This window comes from Theropithecus gelada, chromosome X (genome assembly GCF_003255815.1).
Source record: "Theropithecus gelada isolate Dixy chromosome X, Tgel_1.0, whole genome shotgun sequence".
Lineage (NCBI taxonomy): Eukaryota > Metazoa > Chordata > Mammalia > Primates > Cercopithecidae > Theropithecus > Theropithecus gelada.
In genome coordinates, this window is record NC_037689.1 from 95,494,155 (window position 1) to 95,510,563 (window position 16,409).

The window sequence follows — 16,409 nt, forward strand, 5'->3', positions numbered from 1 at the left end:
TTTCTTTTTTTTTTTTTTTTTTTTTTTTTTTTTTTGAGACGGAGTCTCGCGCTGTGTCACCCAGGCTGGAGTGCAGTGGCGCGATCTCGGCTCACTGCAAGCTCCGCCTCCCAGGTTCACGCCATTCGCCTGCCTCAGCCTCCGAGTAGCTGGGACTACAGGCGCCCGCCACCACGCCCGGCTAGTTTTTTGTATTTTTAGTAGAGATGGGGTTTCACCATGTTAGCCAGGATGGTCTCGATCTCCTGACCTCGTGATCCACCCGCCTCGGCCTCCCAAAGTGCTGGGATTACAGGCTTGAGCCACCGCGCCCGGCTACAATACACTTTCTTAAGTCTCAGTTATATTCAATCTTAACCCCAAGTAAGGAGTAACAGTAAGCCAGGTCAAATCTCTACTGATGAGACAACCTTTCTCCTCCTTCTCCATAGACAGGATCCTGTTAAAGATATACCCACTTCATAAAAAGAACTCTACAGGTAGATGTAAAGATACCTTGTATCTCTACGACATGAAAATGTAATTCTGTTTCTAGAATCAAAACTGCCTGTAAGCCACCAAATAGCCTCGTTTTTTTTGTTTTTTTGTTTTTTTGTTTTCTTGTTTCTTTTGAGATAGAGCCTCACTCTGTCTCTGTCGCTCAGGCTGGAGTGCAGTGGCATGATCTCGGCTCACTGCAACCTCTGCCTCCCAGGTCCAAGCCATTCTCCTGCCTTAGCCTCCCGAGTAGCTGGGATTACAGATAACCTCCACCACACCCTGCTATTTTTTGTATTTTTAGGAAAGATGGAGTTTCACCACATCCAGGTTGATCTCAAACTCCTTACCTTAAGCGATCCACCTGCCTTGGCCTCCCAAAGCGCTGGGATTACCCGCGTGAGCCACTGTGCCCGGGCAAGTAGCCTTTCATGAAATGCATTTTATAGTAAGTTAATTTTTTTTGTGAGGCATCCCACTACATACATTTAACTCTTATTTATACTGGGTGTGGTGGTAGATGCCTGTAGGGCCAGATACTCAGAAGGCTGAGATGAGAGGATTGCTTGAGCCCGGGAGTTCTGGGCTATAATGTGCTAGGCTGATTGGGCATTCACACTAAGGTCCACATTAATATGGTGACCTTTCAGTAATGGGGGACCACCAGGTTGCTTAAGCAGGGGTTACCTAGCCCAGGTCAGAAACAAAGGAGGTAAAAACTCTCATGTCGATCAGTACTGGGATTGCACCTGTGAATAGCCACCACACTCCAGCCTTGGCAACATAACAAGATTCTGTCTCTTAGAAAAAAATAGAAAGACTTATTTTCTTTAAACCATATTGTTAATTTCTATTCTCTAATATAGGAGCTAAACAAAATGACCAGTTTTAAATTTTATCTATTGTATTAGGGTTCTCCAGAGAAAAAAAATACACACACACACACACACACACACACACACACACACACACACGGAGACTGAGACATCTCGTCATCTAACTTCCAACCCTCTGCATGCTAAAAAACCAGGAAAACTGATGGTATAGTTCCAATACAAATCCCCAGGTCTGAGAACCAGGGGAGCCATTTGTTTATGCTCCAGTTGCAGTCCTTTGGCGCAAAAACCAGGAGTGTCAATGTCCCAGGGCAAGAGAAGATGGACGTCTCAGCTCCAGAAGAGAGAGAGAATTCACCCTTCTCCATTTCTGTGTTCTGTCTTGGCCCTCAACAAATTGGATCATTTCCCACCCACATTGAGCAGGGTGATCTTCTTTACTCAGTCTATTGATTCACATGCAAATTCTTCCAGAAACACCCTCACAGGCATACCCAGAGACAGTGTTTCACCAGCTATCTGGATATCCTTTAACCCAGTCAAATTGACATAAAATTAACCATTACATCTACTAACATATCTACTAGAGTAACATTCAGGTCTAAAGACACAAACTTAATTTAAGCTGACCATCATTCTACTGATAAACATATTCACTATTACATATATAGCTTTAAAATAAATATGATTGAAGCCAACCTTGTTATTAAAATGTATTTAAGACGTTCTGATTGATGAAACAAGGGAATTAAAATGCGTTCTCAAATACAATTAAATAGTACTGCAAAAATATTCTCAGTTAAATGAGTTTTGCTGTGAAATTGGTTTATCTTAAGATTCATAAAAGGGATTTCAGGTTTTTAAGTACTCAAGTCAACCCATGATCCAGCCTTCAGTGGGGTCATTCTATGCAGTGTTAGGATGAGCCTTTACTCCTTCAACAAATATTTCTTCAGAACTATATAGCTTACTGGTTAAGAACATGGTTTCTGGAGGCACACTGAGTTTATTTCCATTTTTGTGACATACTATCTGTGTGGCCTTATGCAATTATTATTATTATTTTTTTATCTCAGAAAGCTGTTGTGAAGATTAAATGAGTTAATCCATGGGAAGTCTTCCACAGCGGCTCACACAATTTATTTTTTAAAAAGGTTAGGTACAGGCCGGGCGCGGTGGCTCAAGCCTGTAATCCCAGCACTTTGGGAGGCCGAGACGGGCAGATCATGAGGTCAGGAGATCGAGACCATCCTGGCTAACACGGTGAAACCCCGTCTCTACTAAAAAATACAAAAAACTAGCCGGGCGAGGTGGCGGGCGCCTGTAGTCCCAGCTACTCGGGAGGCTGAGGCAGGAGAATGGCGTGAACCCGGGAGGCGGAGCTTGCAGTGAGCTGAGATCCGGCCACTGCACTCCAGCCTGGGCGACAGAGCAAGACTCCGTCTCAAAAAAAAAAAAAAAAAAAAAAAAAAGGTTAGGTACAGTTACATTGTCGTTATTGTTGATTCTCATTTCTTTTGTTACTGCTACTATTTCTTCTATGTGCCAGGCACACGTCTAGGTGTTGATGAGTCAGTGATCAATTAGAGAAGGTCTACTTTCATGGACCATATTTTTAAGTAGGGCAAGGTAGGCAGTAAACAGATTGAAATAAGGAATAAGAAAAATAGACAGAAGAGATAATGTCAGATAGTGATTAAGTTCTCAAATGAAATAAAATAGGCCACAGTAACAGTGATGGGGATGGATATTTTAGATTGGATGATTGAAGCAAGCCTCTATGAGGAAGTGGCATTTAAGCTGAGACTGAATGGCTTGGTGGGAAAGAAACAGTCTAGGCAGAGAGAATAACAAGTGCAAAGGCCCTGAGCTGTCTGTGACCTTGTTTGTCCAAGGAACAGAAAGAAGGTTGATATAGCCAGGCATAGTACTTTAAAGGGAGGATGGCATGAGTTTACATTACAGGGATGGGTAGAGGACAGATCATGTAGAGCCTTATAAATCATTTGGATTTTCTTCCAAGTGTTGTAGAAAGTTATTAGAGGGTTTTCAGAGAGGAATTTACATTTGAAATATCAACAGGTATCATTTTTTAAAAAATTCAAGTAGAGATGGTATGTAGACAGTTGATTATAAAAAGTGTGTGTCTCAGGGGAGAGATTGTGCTAGGAGAGATATAAATTTGGGCATCATCAATATAGATGATATTAAAGCTTTCATGCGCATTCGTGTGAAGAGACCACCAAACAGGCTTTGTGTAAGCAACAAGGCTGTTTATTTCACCTGGGTGTAGGCGGGCTGTCTGAAAAGAGAGTCAGCGAAGGGAGATGGGGTGGGGCCGTTTTATAGGATTTGGGTAGGTAAAGGAAAATTACAGTCAAAGGGGGTTGTTCTCTGGCGGGCAGGGGTGGGGGTCACAAGGTGCTCAGTCGGGGAGCTTTTGAGCCAGGAAAAGGAATTTCACAAGGTAATGTCATCAGTTAAGGCAGGAATAGGCCATTTTCACTTCTTTTGTGGTGGAATGTCATCAGTTAGGGCAGGAACAGGCCGTCTGGATGTGTACAGGGGATATGACGCTTAGCTTTGGCTCAGAGGCCTTACAAAAGCTATGTGAATTGCTGAAATCAACTAGACAGAGAATGCAGATAGAGGGCTCAGGACCAAACCCTCTACGCTAACATTTTATAGAAGTTGCCAGAAGAGTCCAGGCACCGTGGCTCACGCCTGTAATCCCAGCACATTGGGTGACCCAGGTGGGTGGATCACCTGAGGTCAGGAGTTCAAGACCAGCCTGGCCAACATGGTGAAACCCCATCTCTACTAAAAATACAAAAATTAGCTGGATGTGGTGGGCTGTGCCTGTAATTCCAGCTACTTGGGAGGCTGAGGCAGGAGAATCGCTTGAACCCAGGAGGTGGAGGTCACAGTGAGCTGAGATCACGCCACTGCACTTCAGCCTGGGTGACAGAGTAAGACTCCATCTCAAAAAAACAACAAAACAAAGCAAAAAACAAAAAACAAAAACAAAAACAAAAACAAAAAGTTACCAGAGGAGAGGAAGTGAGAAAGAAAACTTTTCATTTCTGTGTCACAGAAATTAAGAGAAGTAGCTAAATGTGTCATATGCTGCTGAGACCTAAAAAGAAAAATAAAGGAGTGAATATTGGATTTTGCCACATGAAGGTCACTGTTATTGTAAACAATACACTTCTATATGGAAAGAACTAGGTGTCATGCCATGGATTATTACAATGTCTGCGTTCTAACCCTAAATGGATAACTGCCTTTTATCTAGCTCCCACAACTCTAAAATTTGAATGGTAATATTGCTCTGCCTTTTTGAAATGGTTGTTTGGTTGTTATGAAGAATATGGGATATAATGGAAGGAAATGTATATAATAAGTGATAAAGTCTTATACACATGCAAATTGATGGTGGTAGAATTATTGTACTATTGGATTATAAACTTCTTCAGGGTAGAGATTAAGGCTTTAATGATCATTCTATCGACCACGATGCTTAGCATGATACCACCCCAGTATCTTGTATTTAGTGACTGCTCAAAAAACAAAATAAAAATTTCCCATATGAAGCCAGGTGTGGTGGCATACATCTGTAGTCCCAGCTACTTGAAAGGCTAAGGCGGGAGGATGGCTTGAGCCTGGGAGTTCGAGGCTGCAGTGAGCTAGGATCGTGCCACTGCACTCCAGCCTGAGTAACAGAGCAAGATCCTGTCTCTAAAAAATAATGCAGATAATTTAAAATAAATGGTAAGTTTTTAAAATTTCCACATTAAATACAGGGATGATATGGAGTGATGTCCACTTTTTTTCTTACCTGCAGTCCCATGTAGGATTTGGTGACATGGTGGCAATTGTGAAAAATTTCAGTGCTGACTCGCCAGCCATCTATCCCTTTTACAAAGTAATCTCTTGGAAGATAAGTGAAGGATTTAGAGATTGGAATGCTTTCCATTTGTTATTTTGAAGATAAACCATTCTCAGAATTTTTCAGATTTCCTCACTTGGGTACAGAGACAATTTCTGAAACCAGTTTTTGTTCTATAACAACAAATTTATGAAATTCGGTATCACTACATGGACATGTTTTAGCTGGTGAAAAATTGTGTTATGATAAATGGGAACATACACATTTTCCCTTTTTTGTTATCTTTGGCTTTTTCTCTGTGTTGTACAGATGTTGAGTTTTCTGCAATATACAAACAGTTTAGTAATTTGCATTGCAAATAGATTACAAGTAAGTGACCTTTGCAAAGGGCTTCTGCCTAGCAAGTCCCTGGAATGAATCTATTTTATTTAGGGAAGAGAGGCTAGAAAACAGAAATGTCACTTTCATTCTTTGCTGAAAAATGAAGAGTCTTCTTTCTGCTATGCTTAAATACGATGCTAAACGTTTTCTTAAAAACCAATATATATATGATGACAGTCTCAAAGGTAAAAATCAGAATGTTTTTATATGTGAAGCATATAAAAACTTCTTTTTCATTGCTAAAAAGAAAGTAGAGTCTGTCAGAAATGTGTTTGTTCTTTCGGGTCTATTGACATAAAAATGGGCTTGAGGATTGAAAGATTTAATGTCACTTGTCAGCATGAAAGGGGCTGTTGTGTTGTTAATGTGAATGCTAATACTTATGTAGCATAAAAAAATAACATAGGAAGTGGGCACCTCACTTTTAAAATCATGGTGTATTCCATAAGTGTCAGCTGCAAAGTAATTTTCCAGAAATGGTCTGATTTCCCCATTGAGTTTCATTATAGAACTAGAGCTGTGTTCCCATGGAAAATAAATTTGGCCCCAGGTTATAATAAAACACAGTGAAGAATTCAGAAAATCTTATAAAGTCAAGTTTTTCAAGGCACAATTATCAGTACTTGATAAAATAATAGCACCACAAAATATTAATACACTATAGTAGATCTTAAAATAGTATGCCCCAGACTGCACCATTATTTTTCTATACAATTCCAAGTCAATTACTTTTCCATCTAAAGAAATTTTACTTCTGTGATCATTATTAATTTTTAATGGATTTAACTCTAATTTTAAACTGTTGATTTTGTTTCCTTTCTTCTTTATGGTTAGTCCACTTACCTTTTTCTAAAACATTCTTATCCATAACAATCAAAAGTTACTAGCCATAGAAGAAAGACCAGGAGGAAATGCTTCGAGATGTTCACAATAGTTGTTTCTGAGTAGGAAATTTTAGTTGATTTAAGTTTTTAATTTCTAAGTTGTAAAAAAGGGTCATTTATATCTTCTATAATCAGAAAAAATGTATTATAATTTCTTTCTGTAAGTATAAATTTATATATAGTGAGATATCTTTAGTAGGACACATTTATATATTTCGTTCATTTTATGATTTGGTAATGATGGTTGTTAAGATCATTTACTCCTTCAAAATTTTTTTAAAACTGGTAAAATTAGTTTCTGGGGATAATAGCTTCTACTTAATTTTCTAAAACATGCTACTCAAAGCGTGGGCCTGGACCAGGAGCATCAGCATCACCTGGAAATTAGTTAGAAATGATAATTCTTAGGCCTCTGATCTGGGGCCCCAGCAAACAGCTACTTGTGTTTTAACAAGCCCTTTGAGCGATTAAGGTTCTAAAGGTACAGAAAATTCTCTCTAGAGCTACAGCAAATTTTCTTTACCTCTCTCTCCTTCTCCCTCTCCCTCTGTATCTCTCTCTCCCTCTCCCCTTCATCCTCTCTTCTCCCTCCCCCGTTCCCTCCTTCTCCCTCTTCCTCCTTTCTTGCCAGGCCACTTTCTCTCCTTTATAGAGGAAAAGCAGTTTCTCTTCTCACCCATTGCTGGGTTTGTGGCTGAGACCTCTAAAACAAAAGACAGATTAACAAGAGGAAAACTTATGGATTTATTTAATATAAATTTTATGTGACACAGGAGCCCTCAGAAATGAAGACCAAAAGAAATAGGGAAACTTGTATATTTTTATGATTAGGTTTGATGAAGAGTGGACAGTGGGGAAATATAATTGGGCAAAGGGGGTATGATCTAATGGTAATGAGCTGGGGGGACTTAGCAAGGCATATTTGTTCAGATTCTTCTCTGTGTCCATATGTCTCCAGAGATAAGGACATTCTTTTCCTTCAGGTACAGGAAGAGCAGCTCTGAAATGAGGGTCTTATAACCTACTTCAGAGGCAGTTAAGAGAATTATTTTCTTGTCTGCTTGAGGAGAAAAGGTTTAGAAGACGATCAGAGAGATCTTCCTGCTTTTGCTGATTTCTCAAATGCCAAGGTGCCATATTTTGGGGAAGTGTGTCTTGAACCCCATCACCTTCTTCCTTCTCTCCCTTCCTTATGTGGGTTATGCATATATGTATACACACACACACACATATATAACACTCATATACAGAATTCACTATCACCTCTTTTTTTTTTTTTTCTTTTTTTGAGATGGAGTCTCACACTGTTGCCCGGGCTGGAGTGCTGGGATGCGATCTTGGCTCAGCACAACCTCCACCTCCCAAGTTCAAGCGATTCTCCTGCCTCAGCCTCCCAAGTAGCTGGGACTACAGGTGCGTGTCACCATGCCTGGCTAATTTTTTTGTATTTTTAGTAGAGACGGGGTTTCACTGTGTTGGCCAGGCTGGTCTCAAACTCCTGACCTTGTGATCTGCTCACCTCGGCCTCCCAAAGTGTTGGGATTACAGGTGTGAGCCACCACACCTGGCCTCACTATAACCTCTATCTCTATTTATATAGAGATATATATTAAAAAGAGAAGAAAAAATATATATATATATATAATTTTTCCTTTAAGTTTTTTGTCACTGTTTGTTTTCTACCTTACTCATAAACATATATGAGGCCATTTTCTGGTATTTATGCCTATATGCTTTCATTTAGCAAACATTTTCTAACAAATATGTTCCATGTGGTTACATATTGAATAGTTCTGCCTAATATGAAGATCTTCAAGTCTCACTAACCAGTATAATGACTCTAGCAAGTTATTTTGGGCTAAAATGTGTCTTCCCCAAAATTCATATGTTAAAGTCCTAACCACCCTGTACCTCAGAATGTGACTATATTTGATCATAGGGACTTTAAGGAAGTAATTAAGTTAAAATGAGCTGATGAGTGTGGGCCCTAATCCAATACGTCTAATGTAAGAAGAAGCGATTAGGATACAGACAGAGGAATGACTATGGAGAGACCTCAGAAGAAACTAAACCCACTAGACCCTGATCTCAGACTTCTAGCCTCCAGATTTGTGAGAAAATCAGTTTCTGTTGTTTAAGCCACCTAATCTGTGGTATTTTACTATGGCAGCCCTAACAAACTAATGCACAAGTATTTGTGCATTACTAATATATTTATAGAAGTGATGATTTAATTCAATCTTAACATCTAGTGATTGCATTTAAAAGGTACTGTTGGGTCATGTTCCTTAACAAAAAGCTACAGCTTTACGAAGAGTGCCAGAGAACAGTATGAAAAACTCTCCACCATGCACAACAACATGATGAAGCTCTATGAGAATCTCGGAGAATACTTCATTTTTGACTCAAAGACAGTGAGCATAGAAGAGTTCTTTGGTGATCTCAACAACTTCCGAACTTTGTTTTTGGTGAGTAATACATCTTAAAGCATTGCAAGGCCTGTTGCTTATATTTCTGAATGTCTTCCTTCTATTGTTGTTTTATGTTCCTATTGACTATATTGATTTCATGTGACAGTTTTTTAACAAGAATTGACAGATATTTTATACCTGTGACATGGATAAAAATTAAGTTGTAAGTCATGGCTGGCTTAACATAATGCGGACCTCAATGAATCATCTTCAATGTTAGGTATACATGGGAAATGTTTTACTGAAATTTTATAGGAAATGAATGAATTGGTACTTAAATAACCCCAATTTTTATATAGCATAATATTATAATTTTACGTACCTTAAAAATTAATATCTAGAACTTTTCACATTATAAATTCGAATGCTGTGACTTATAAACAAGTTTCTTTCACAGCCTAAATGAGAAACTGATTTTGAATTGGACTTTGTAAATAACTTTGAATACCTAAAGTTTCTTTCATAATGTGGGCTCTTGTTTTAAACTGGAACTCTTGAGGATCACAGTAAATATTAGCATTAATTGGGGGTGGCAGTTAGGGTACAAGTTATGATGCTAAAAGGAATCAAAGACTTTGCTATATAAATGCTGTGGAAATACACCTCCTCTGCATCCAACAAAGGAGTAGCAGGAAGAACACAGACTCTGATTGTAATAGTAACAGAAAGATATGCACAATAGTTGATCTCAAACAGATAAAGGTGTATATATATGTGTGTGTGTATATATATATGTATTTTTTTTTTAATTTTTTTTTTTTTGATATGGAGTCTTGCTCTGTTGCCCAGGCTGAAGTGCAGTGGCACGATCTCGGCTCATTGCAACCTCTGCCTCCCAGGTTCAAGCGATTCTCCTGCCTCAGCCTCCCAAGTAGCTGGGATTACAGGCACATGCCACCACACCCAGCTAATTGTTGTATTTTTAGTAGAGATAGGGTTTCACCATATTGGCCAGGCTGGTCTCGAACTCCTGACCTCAAGCGATCCACCTACCTCAACCTCCCGAAGTGTTGGGATTACAGGTGTGAGGACCTCTAGCAATAATCCCCAGCAGGAAGATCAGTTAACAAACAAATTCATTCCAGTGTGAGGTATGTTTTTATTCCCAAAGCAGTACTTTCTTTGTCAATGCTGTTGCCCTGTGAAATCATTTGATTTTGGTGTGACTTCATCTGTGAGATATGAATATGCTTGTGGAAATCAAATTGCTTTCATCTCCTAACCCAGGGCCTATAACCCAGAGCACACCCCAACAGTTAAACAAGCAGCTTTGGTCATAGAAGTTAATCCACAAACTTCCAGAAGTATGATCATATGTCTTCTTTTTTGCTGAAAATATTAGTTGATTTTGGTCTTTGACCCTTCATAGAGACACATACTTTGTAGCTAACCCATAACTAGTAGAATGTGTTCTATTGGCAATGAGAAGAGGGCTAAGAGAAAGTGATCAAATAATTTTCAAAACTTAAAAGCTGATTATATGCTATGAACACATAAGCACACAGGTTATATCTACTTGGATTATTTTCGAAAAGGAAAAAAAATTACATTAAAAAGGAATGAGGAAACAGAAAATATACTTTAGTTGACACACTGAAATGATAAATCCAATAATTTTTTTTGTAACAATGTCTGTGGGTGAATGGATATATAAGAATATATATATGGCCAGGCGCAGTGGCTCACACCTGTAATCCCAGCACTTTGGGAGGCCGAGGTGGGTGGATCACCTGAGGTCAGGAGTTTGAGACCAGCCTGGCCCACATGGCAAAACCCTGTCTCTACTAGTAATACAAAAATTAGCCGGGCGTGGTGGCGGGCGCCTGTAATCCCAGCTACTTGGGAGGCTGAGGCAGGAGAATCGCTTGAACTTGGGAGGCGAAGGTTGTAGTGAGCCGCTGGAGACAGAGTGAGACTGTCCCCAAATAAATAAATAAATAGAAGAATATATATGTAAAATATATAAGAATAAATATAATTAATATTGTTGATCTCCATTTAGATCCTAAAACACTGTCATATTATATGTTCCCTTAACCTCCCCAATACACAGACACAGAGTAGTAGATGGTGTACTTCTCCACCATGTTGCGGCATTCTTTTAATGATAATTCCAGTGTTACAGCCTGTGTGTACTCATATTAGCCAGATGCCTAGAAGGCTAAGAACTCTACCTGTATCACTTCTCAATCATAACTTGTTTTTTAAAAATGTCAGAATATTATTAAGGAGACCTGATTTTGTGTCCTGGTACTGCCACTAAAAAGCTGTGTGACTTTGAGTAAGTCATTTATCCTTTCTCGCTATCCATTTCTGTCTGTCTTTTGTAAAATGAAAGAGTTAAAGGATTGATCTCTAAGAATTCTATTCCCTGTTAGTAGTCTGAGTCACGTTCGGAATTTCAGAGATAGCAGAGTCATATATATTACATACATATGTAGGATATGTTTTATGTCTTTCTGCTGACTTCACTGTAGCTTGAGTACAGAGTAAGAATTTTCATATATTGTTACTGAATGTAAATAATTTGATATTCTTGTGTCGTTTCATGTCCATTTAAGTTAATTTCTTGAGAACCTGTTAAGATTGACCTTTAAAACAAGTAATGAGATCCTAAATATGTCAACCAATCTGAAACACTTACATAATGCACTCCTGGCCAGCCATTGCTATGTTTGCCTTATATAACAGTACTGCTACCACTTCTATCTACAAATCTTTATCAACTTGCTGCCATGAGAATTAGGTGTACAATATATTAACTGTTTTGAACGTGGGTGGGTCATATAACCTCTCTGGGCATTTGTTTCTTTATCTATAAAAGATGGAAAATAGCCGGGTGCGGTAGCTCACGCCTGTAATCCCAGCACTTTGGGAGGCCTAGGTGGGTGGATCACATGAGGTCAGGAGTTCAAGACCAGTCTGCCCAACATGGAGAAACCCCGTCTCTACTAAAAATACAAAAATTAGCCAGGGTGGTGGCGCATGCCTGTAATCCCAGCCACTCAGGAGGCTGAGGCAGGAGAATCACTTGAACCCGGGAGGCGGAGGTTGCGGTGAGCTGAGATCGCGCCACTGCACTCCAGCCTAGGCAAAAAGAGCGAAACTCCGCCTCAAAAAAAAAAAAAAAAAGAAAAAAAAAGAAAGACGGAAAATAATTTAAGCCAAGTCTTCCTCACTACTATGTGAAAAGACCTTGAAACCTATGGTATACAAAGGTAGAATATTATTAGCCATTCTCTGACCATCCTTTCCATTAATTATTGAAAACCAACTTGATTTTTGGTAATGCTCTGGTTCACAGATAAAGGAAGAGAATGGTTTCTCTCTATCCATGAGTGGAGACAGACAAACAAATGCAATATAATTTGATAAGTGCTGCCATAGAAGTATGTTAAGGTGTGCCAATAACATAAAGGAGGAACTGCCTAACTCTGCCTGTGTTGGCCAGAGAGGCCTTGATAGAAAAAGTGACATTAGAGCAGAGTCTTGAAAAATCCATCGGCGTTTGACAAGCAGACTTTGACAAGTAGGTTTAAGGTTTTTATACCTGACCTTTAAGTCGAAGATTCCTAAATCAACATCACCAACTTCAGTCAATCATTTGTGCTCACCATGTTCCTGTTTCATAGTGAACTTAAAGTGATTTCACTCTCCCAGGGGAGGGAAGAACCCTGAAAGACTGGCAAAAATTATAATCGCCAGAAGTTCCCATTTTCTTAGTGCTTTGTGTGTTTGGCCTCAGGGTTCTTAGCACTAAAAGCATATTGGACTATAGATGGAAGCAATAAAATACCAGTAGTGCTGAGAAGAAAATAAGAGTTCTGATTCATGTGCTACCAAAAATTACTTCCAAATGAGCTCAGAGTTTCATCTTGGGAGATCTATTTGGCATGTGTAGCATAAACAAAATGCACATACCAAAAAATCTTCCTCAGATAGAGATATCCTCTAAAAGATGGGGCAAATAGAAATAAAAGAAGTTGACATTATGGATTAAGACTTTTTTCAAAGTAATCAATTCAAATGAATGAAAGCAGAATTGGATAATGTCTATAGAATACTTCTCTATTACTTAATATTCATATTCTGTATTACTCAACTAATGAGGATATTAAAGGTATTCCAGATGAATGTACAATATATTGGTATCAAAATGTATATAATTAGAAACATTTCTAAATTCAGAATTAAGACCCTTTCTAGTTAGTTTCTCAGAGATTTCATGAGTTTAAAGAACAGCATACCAGTCAGGTACGGTGACTCAAGCCTGTAATCCCAGCACTTTGGGAGGCCGAGATGGGCGGATCACGAGGTCAGGAGATCAAGACCATCCTGGCTAACACGGTGAAACCACACCTCTACTAAAAAAATAAATAAATAAATAAAATTAGCCAGGCATGGTGGTGGGCACCTGTAGTCCCAGCTACTCGGGAGGCTGAGGCAGGAGAATAGCGTGAACCTGGGAAGTGGAGCTTGCAGTGAGCCAAGATCGCGCCACTGCACTCCAGCCTGGGGGACAGAACGAGACTCCGTCTCAAAAAAAAAAAAACAAAAAACAAAAACAAAAACAAAACAGCATGCAATATAGACAAAATTAATAACTCCTAAATTTAAGTTGAATATTTTGTGGAAGAAAATCCAATTCCATGATACACAATGGAGACTCAGGAGGGTTTTGGGGTAGGAGGGGTGTGGATAATGAGAAAAATTATTTAATGGGTATGATGTATATTATTCGGGTTATGGATACCCTAAAAGCTCTGACTTCACCACTGTGCAATCCATGCATGTAACAAAATTGCACTGGTACCTCATAATGTATACAAACAAACAAATCAAATTCCATATTTATGAAATGTCTAAACATCTTTTTTGCTTATTCTCCTTTATATGCTTCAGTCATTCTGCTAGTTCAAATAGTTGACTGCACAAATAGTCTTTTTTTTCTTTTGAGATATTTTGAATAGAATATTCAAAATCAGTGAACCGTATATGTTTCACCACCATGCAGTATCTTGCTTAGGCATAAAAATTAATTTCAGCTGTTGGGAAAGTGTTCGAGGCAAGTATTATACTTCAATAACTTTCATAGCTCCAAATAAATTATAGAAAGTACTCCTTTTCTGTTTTAAATCTGTCAGTTTCCTGCTGCTTCTGTGTGTTTTTGTTTTGTTTTTTTAAAGAACAATATGTTACCCAGGCACTCAATAAATATTTGTTGTGTGTGTGTCCTCATTCTGTACCTCATATACTAGAAATATAGGAATAAGGCTTTGCAGAATTATTAGATTCATTGACATAACTTGAAAATGTTACCATTGCTATTAATCATGCTAGCCAATTTCCCCTCAACGAAATCAGTATGTGCTACTGTTCATTTGATAAACTTTGGAACAGCTCCTAAATGAGCATTAAAATAGCTAAGTGTTAAGATGCTAAATGATATCAAGTAATCATAGCGTTTTATGCCATTGTTCAGGATTGCTGCTTCTACTTCCCAGACTGACTGATTGATTGAGACAGGTTTGCTCTGTTTTCCAGGCTGGAGTGTAGTGGCATGATCATAGCTCACTGTATCCTCAAACTCTTGGGCACAAGTGATCCTCCCACCTCAGCCTCCTGAGTAACTAGGACTACAGGCATGCATCACCATGCCTGGCTAAATTTTTAATTTTTAATAGAGATGAGGTCTCGCTATGTTGCCAAGGATAGTCTTGTATTCCTGGCCTTAAGCATTCCTCCTGCCTCAACCTCCCAAAATGCTGGAATTACATGCATGAGCCACTTTGCCTGACCCTAGATAACTTTTGAATCCACCTGTTTCTCTCCAAGCCCACTGATACTATTTGAGTTCCTGGCTGCAGCCATCTCTCGTCTGGACTGTAATAATGACCTCCTGACTGGTATCTGTGTCTTCTTCTCATACCCATTTCCATTTCCTAATCGATTCACCCCATTTTAGTGAGAATAAAATTAAAAACAAAAGAAACCAAACAAGATAACCTTAGTTTCCTGACTTAAGATTCTTTCACAACTTCCCTGTGGCCTCAGGATAAAGCTGAGCTTTTTTTTTTTTTTTGGAGACGGAGTCTTGCTCTGTCGCCCAGGCTGGAGTGCAGTGGCTTGATCTTGGCTCACTGTAACCTCCACCCCCTGGGTTCAAGTGATTCTCCTGCCTCAGCCTCCCGAGTAACTGGGATTAGAGGCACCCTCCTCCATGCCTGGCTAATTTTCGTATTTTTAGTAGAAACGGGGTTCCGCCATGTTAGCCAGGCTGGTCTGAAACTCCTGACCTCAGGTGATCCACCTGCCTCGGCCTCCCAAAGTGCTAGGATTACAGGCATGGGCTACTGCACCCAGCCAAATCTGAGCTTTTTAAACTAAAATAGTTTACAAAATCAAAAGAGCTATGGTTACTTTAAAGGCCAGACCATCTATGGTTGGCTCTGAATGGGCTGCAATCACTTAGATTGAACTCTTCTCCCAAATTGGTAAATGTTATGTCTGGAAAGTAGAAGCAGTAGAATGAGATAATAGCAAGTTCCTACGAGGAACTGTGTCTCTTAGAACAAAGAGAAACTTTAGAAGCACTATATGAAAACTCAAAGAAGGCTGAAAGGCCAAAGTATGATTGTCATTATGCCTTTATTGCTCCCATAGCTGGTGTGACATGGAGAGTTATAACCACCGAGTTCATTCTTATGTTAATTCTCAGGGATGTTCTTCCTTCTATCTTAAGTAATTGTTCTTTAAAAACCTAAACTTGTCTGAGAGCTCCCTGTGTAGCCATGTTGGCTTATGGAGATAATTAATTTTGAAAATCTCTCATCTCTCTTAAGCTATCTTCCCTTTTACAAGGCCTCAATCATATCTAAATCTAAACTATAATTGGAAAGCCAATGAGTATATCTGCATTTAGTTAGACTTGAAAGACTAAATTGATAATATACAGAAATTTTATTCATTTATTAATGGTAATTTACCTTTAAAGAAATGAAGGTGAATTTTTACATGAAAGGATTGTGTATATAATCCCTGATCCAAAATGACTTAAGTTATTTTGACACATTTTTAAACCAAGCACTTAACATTAAAAAAAAAAAAAAAAACTTGACTATAATATTATAAAAATGGTAGGCTTATGTAAGAAACCAAATATATTGTTTAACAAAGTAGTGTCTTAATCAGTAATGTAAATTCTGATATCTAGAATTCATCATCCAGAAATTTCTATCAGATGCCTTATAAGTTGATGCCTCTTTTCTTTGCCAATAAAATGGTAATATTCTGAAAACAACCTTAAGAAGCTGCAAGACCCTGATGTGCTGCTTAATGCTATAGTTTTTTTTGTAAACTAGACGTTTCCAGGTCTCTTCATTTATGAATTCAGAGAGGGTGTCCTTAGTAACAGTAATCCAAATATCCTAGTTACCTCCTCTTTTCCCCCACTAGCAGGACTCAAGCTCCT

At 38.8% G+C, this 16,409-nt stretch overlaps 1 protein-coding gene across 5 annotated transcripts in view; it reads left to right on the forward strand.

Moving 5' to 3' along the window:
* The window catches only part of DIAPH2 (diaphanous related formin 2), a 931,860-nt gene that overhangs the window by 670,222 nt on the left and 245,229 nt on the right, over window positions 1–16,409 (forward strand). For all 5 annotated transcript variants that reach the window (XM_025372654.1, XM_025372652.1, XM_025372653.1 and 2 more), the window contains one exon: window positions 8,771–8,935. In XM_025372654.1, the coding sequence (XP_025228439.1) occupies window positions 8,771–8,935 (165 nt within the window). The remainder of the gene's footprint in view (window positions 1–8,770; window positions 8,936–16,409) is intronic.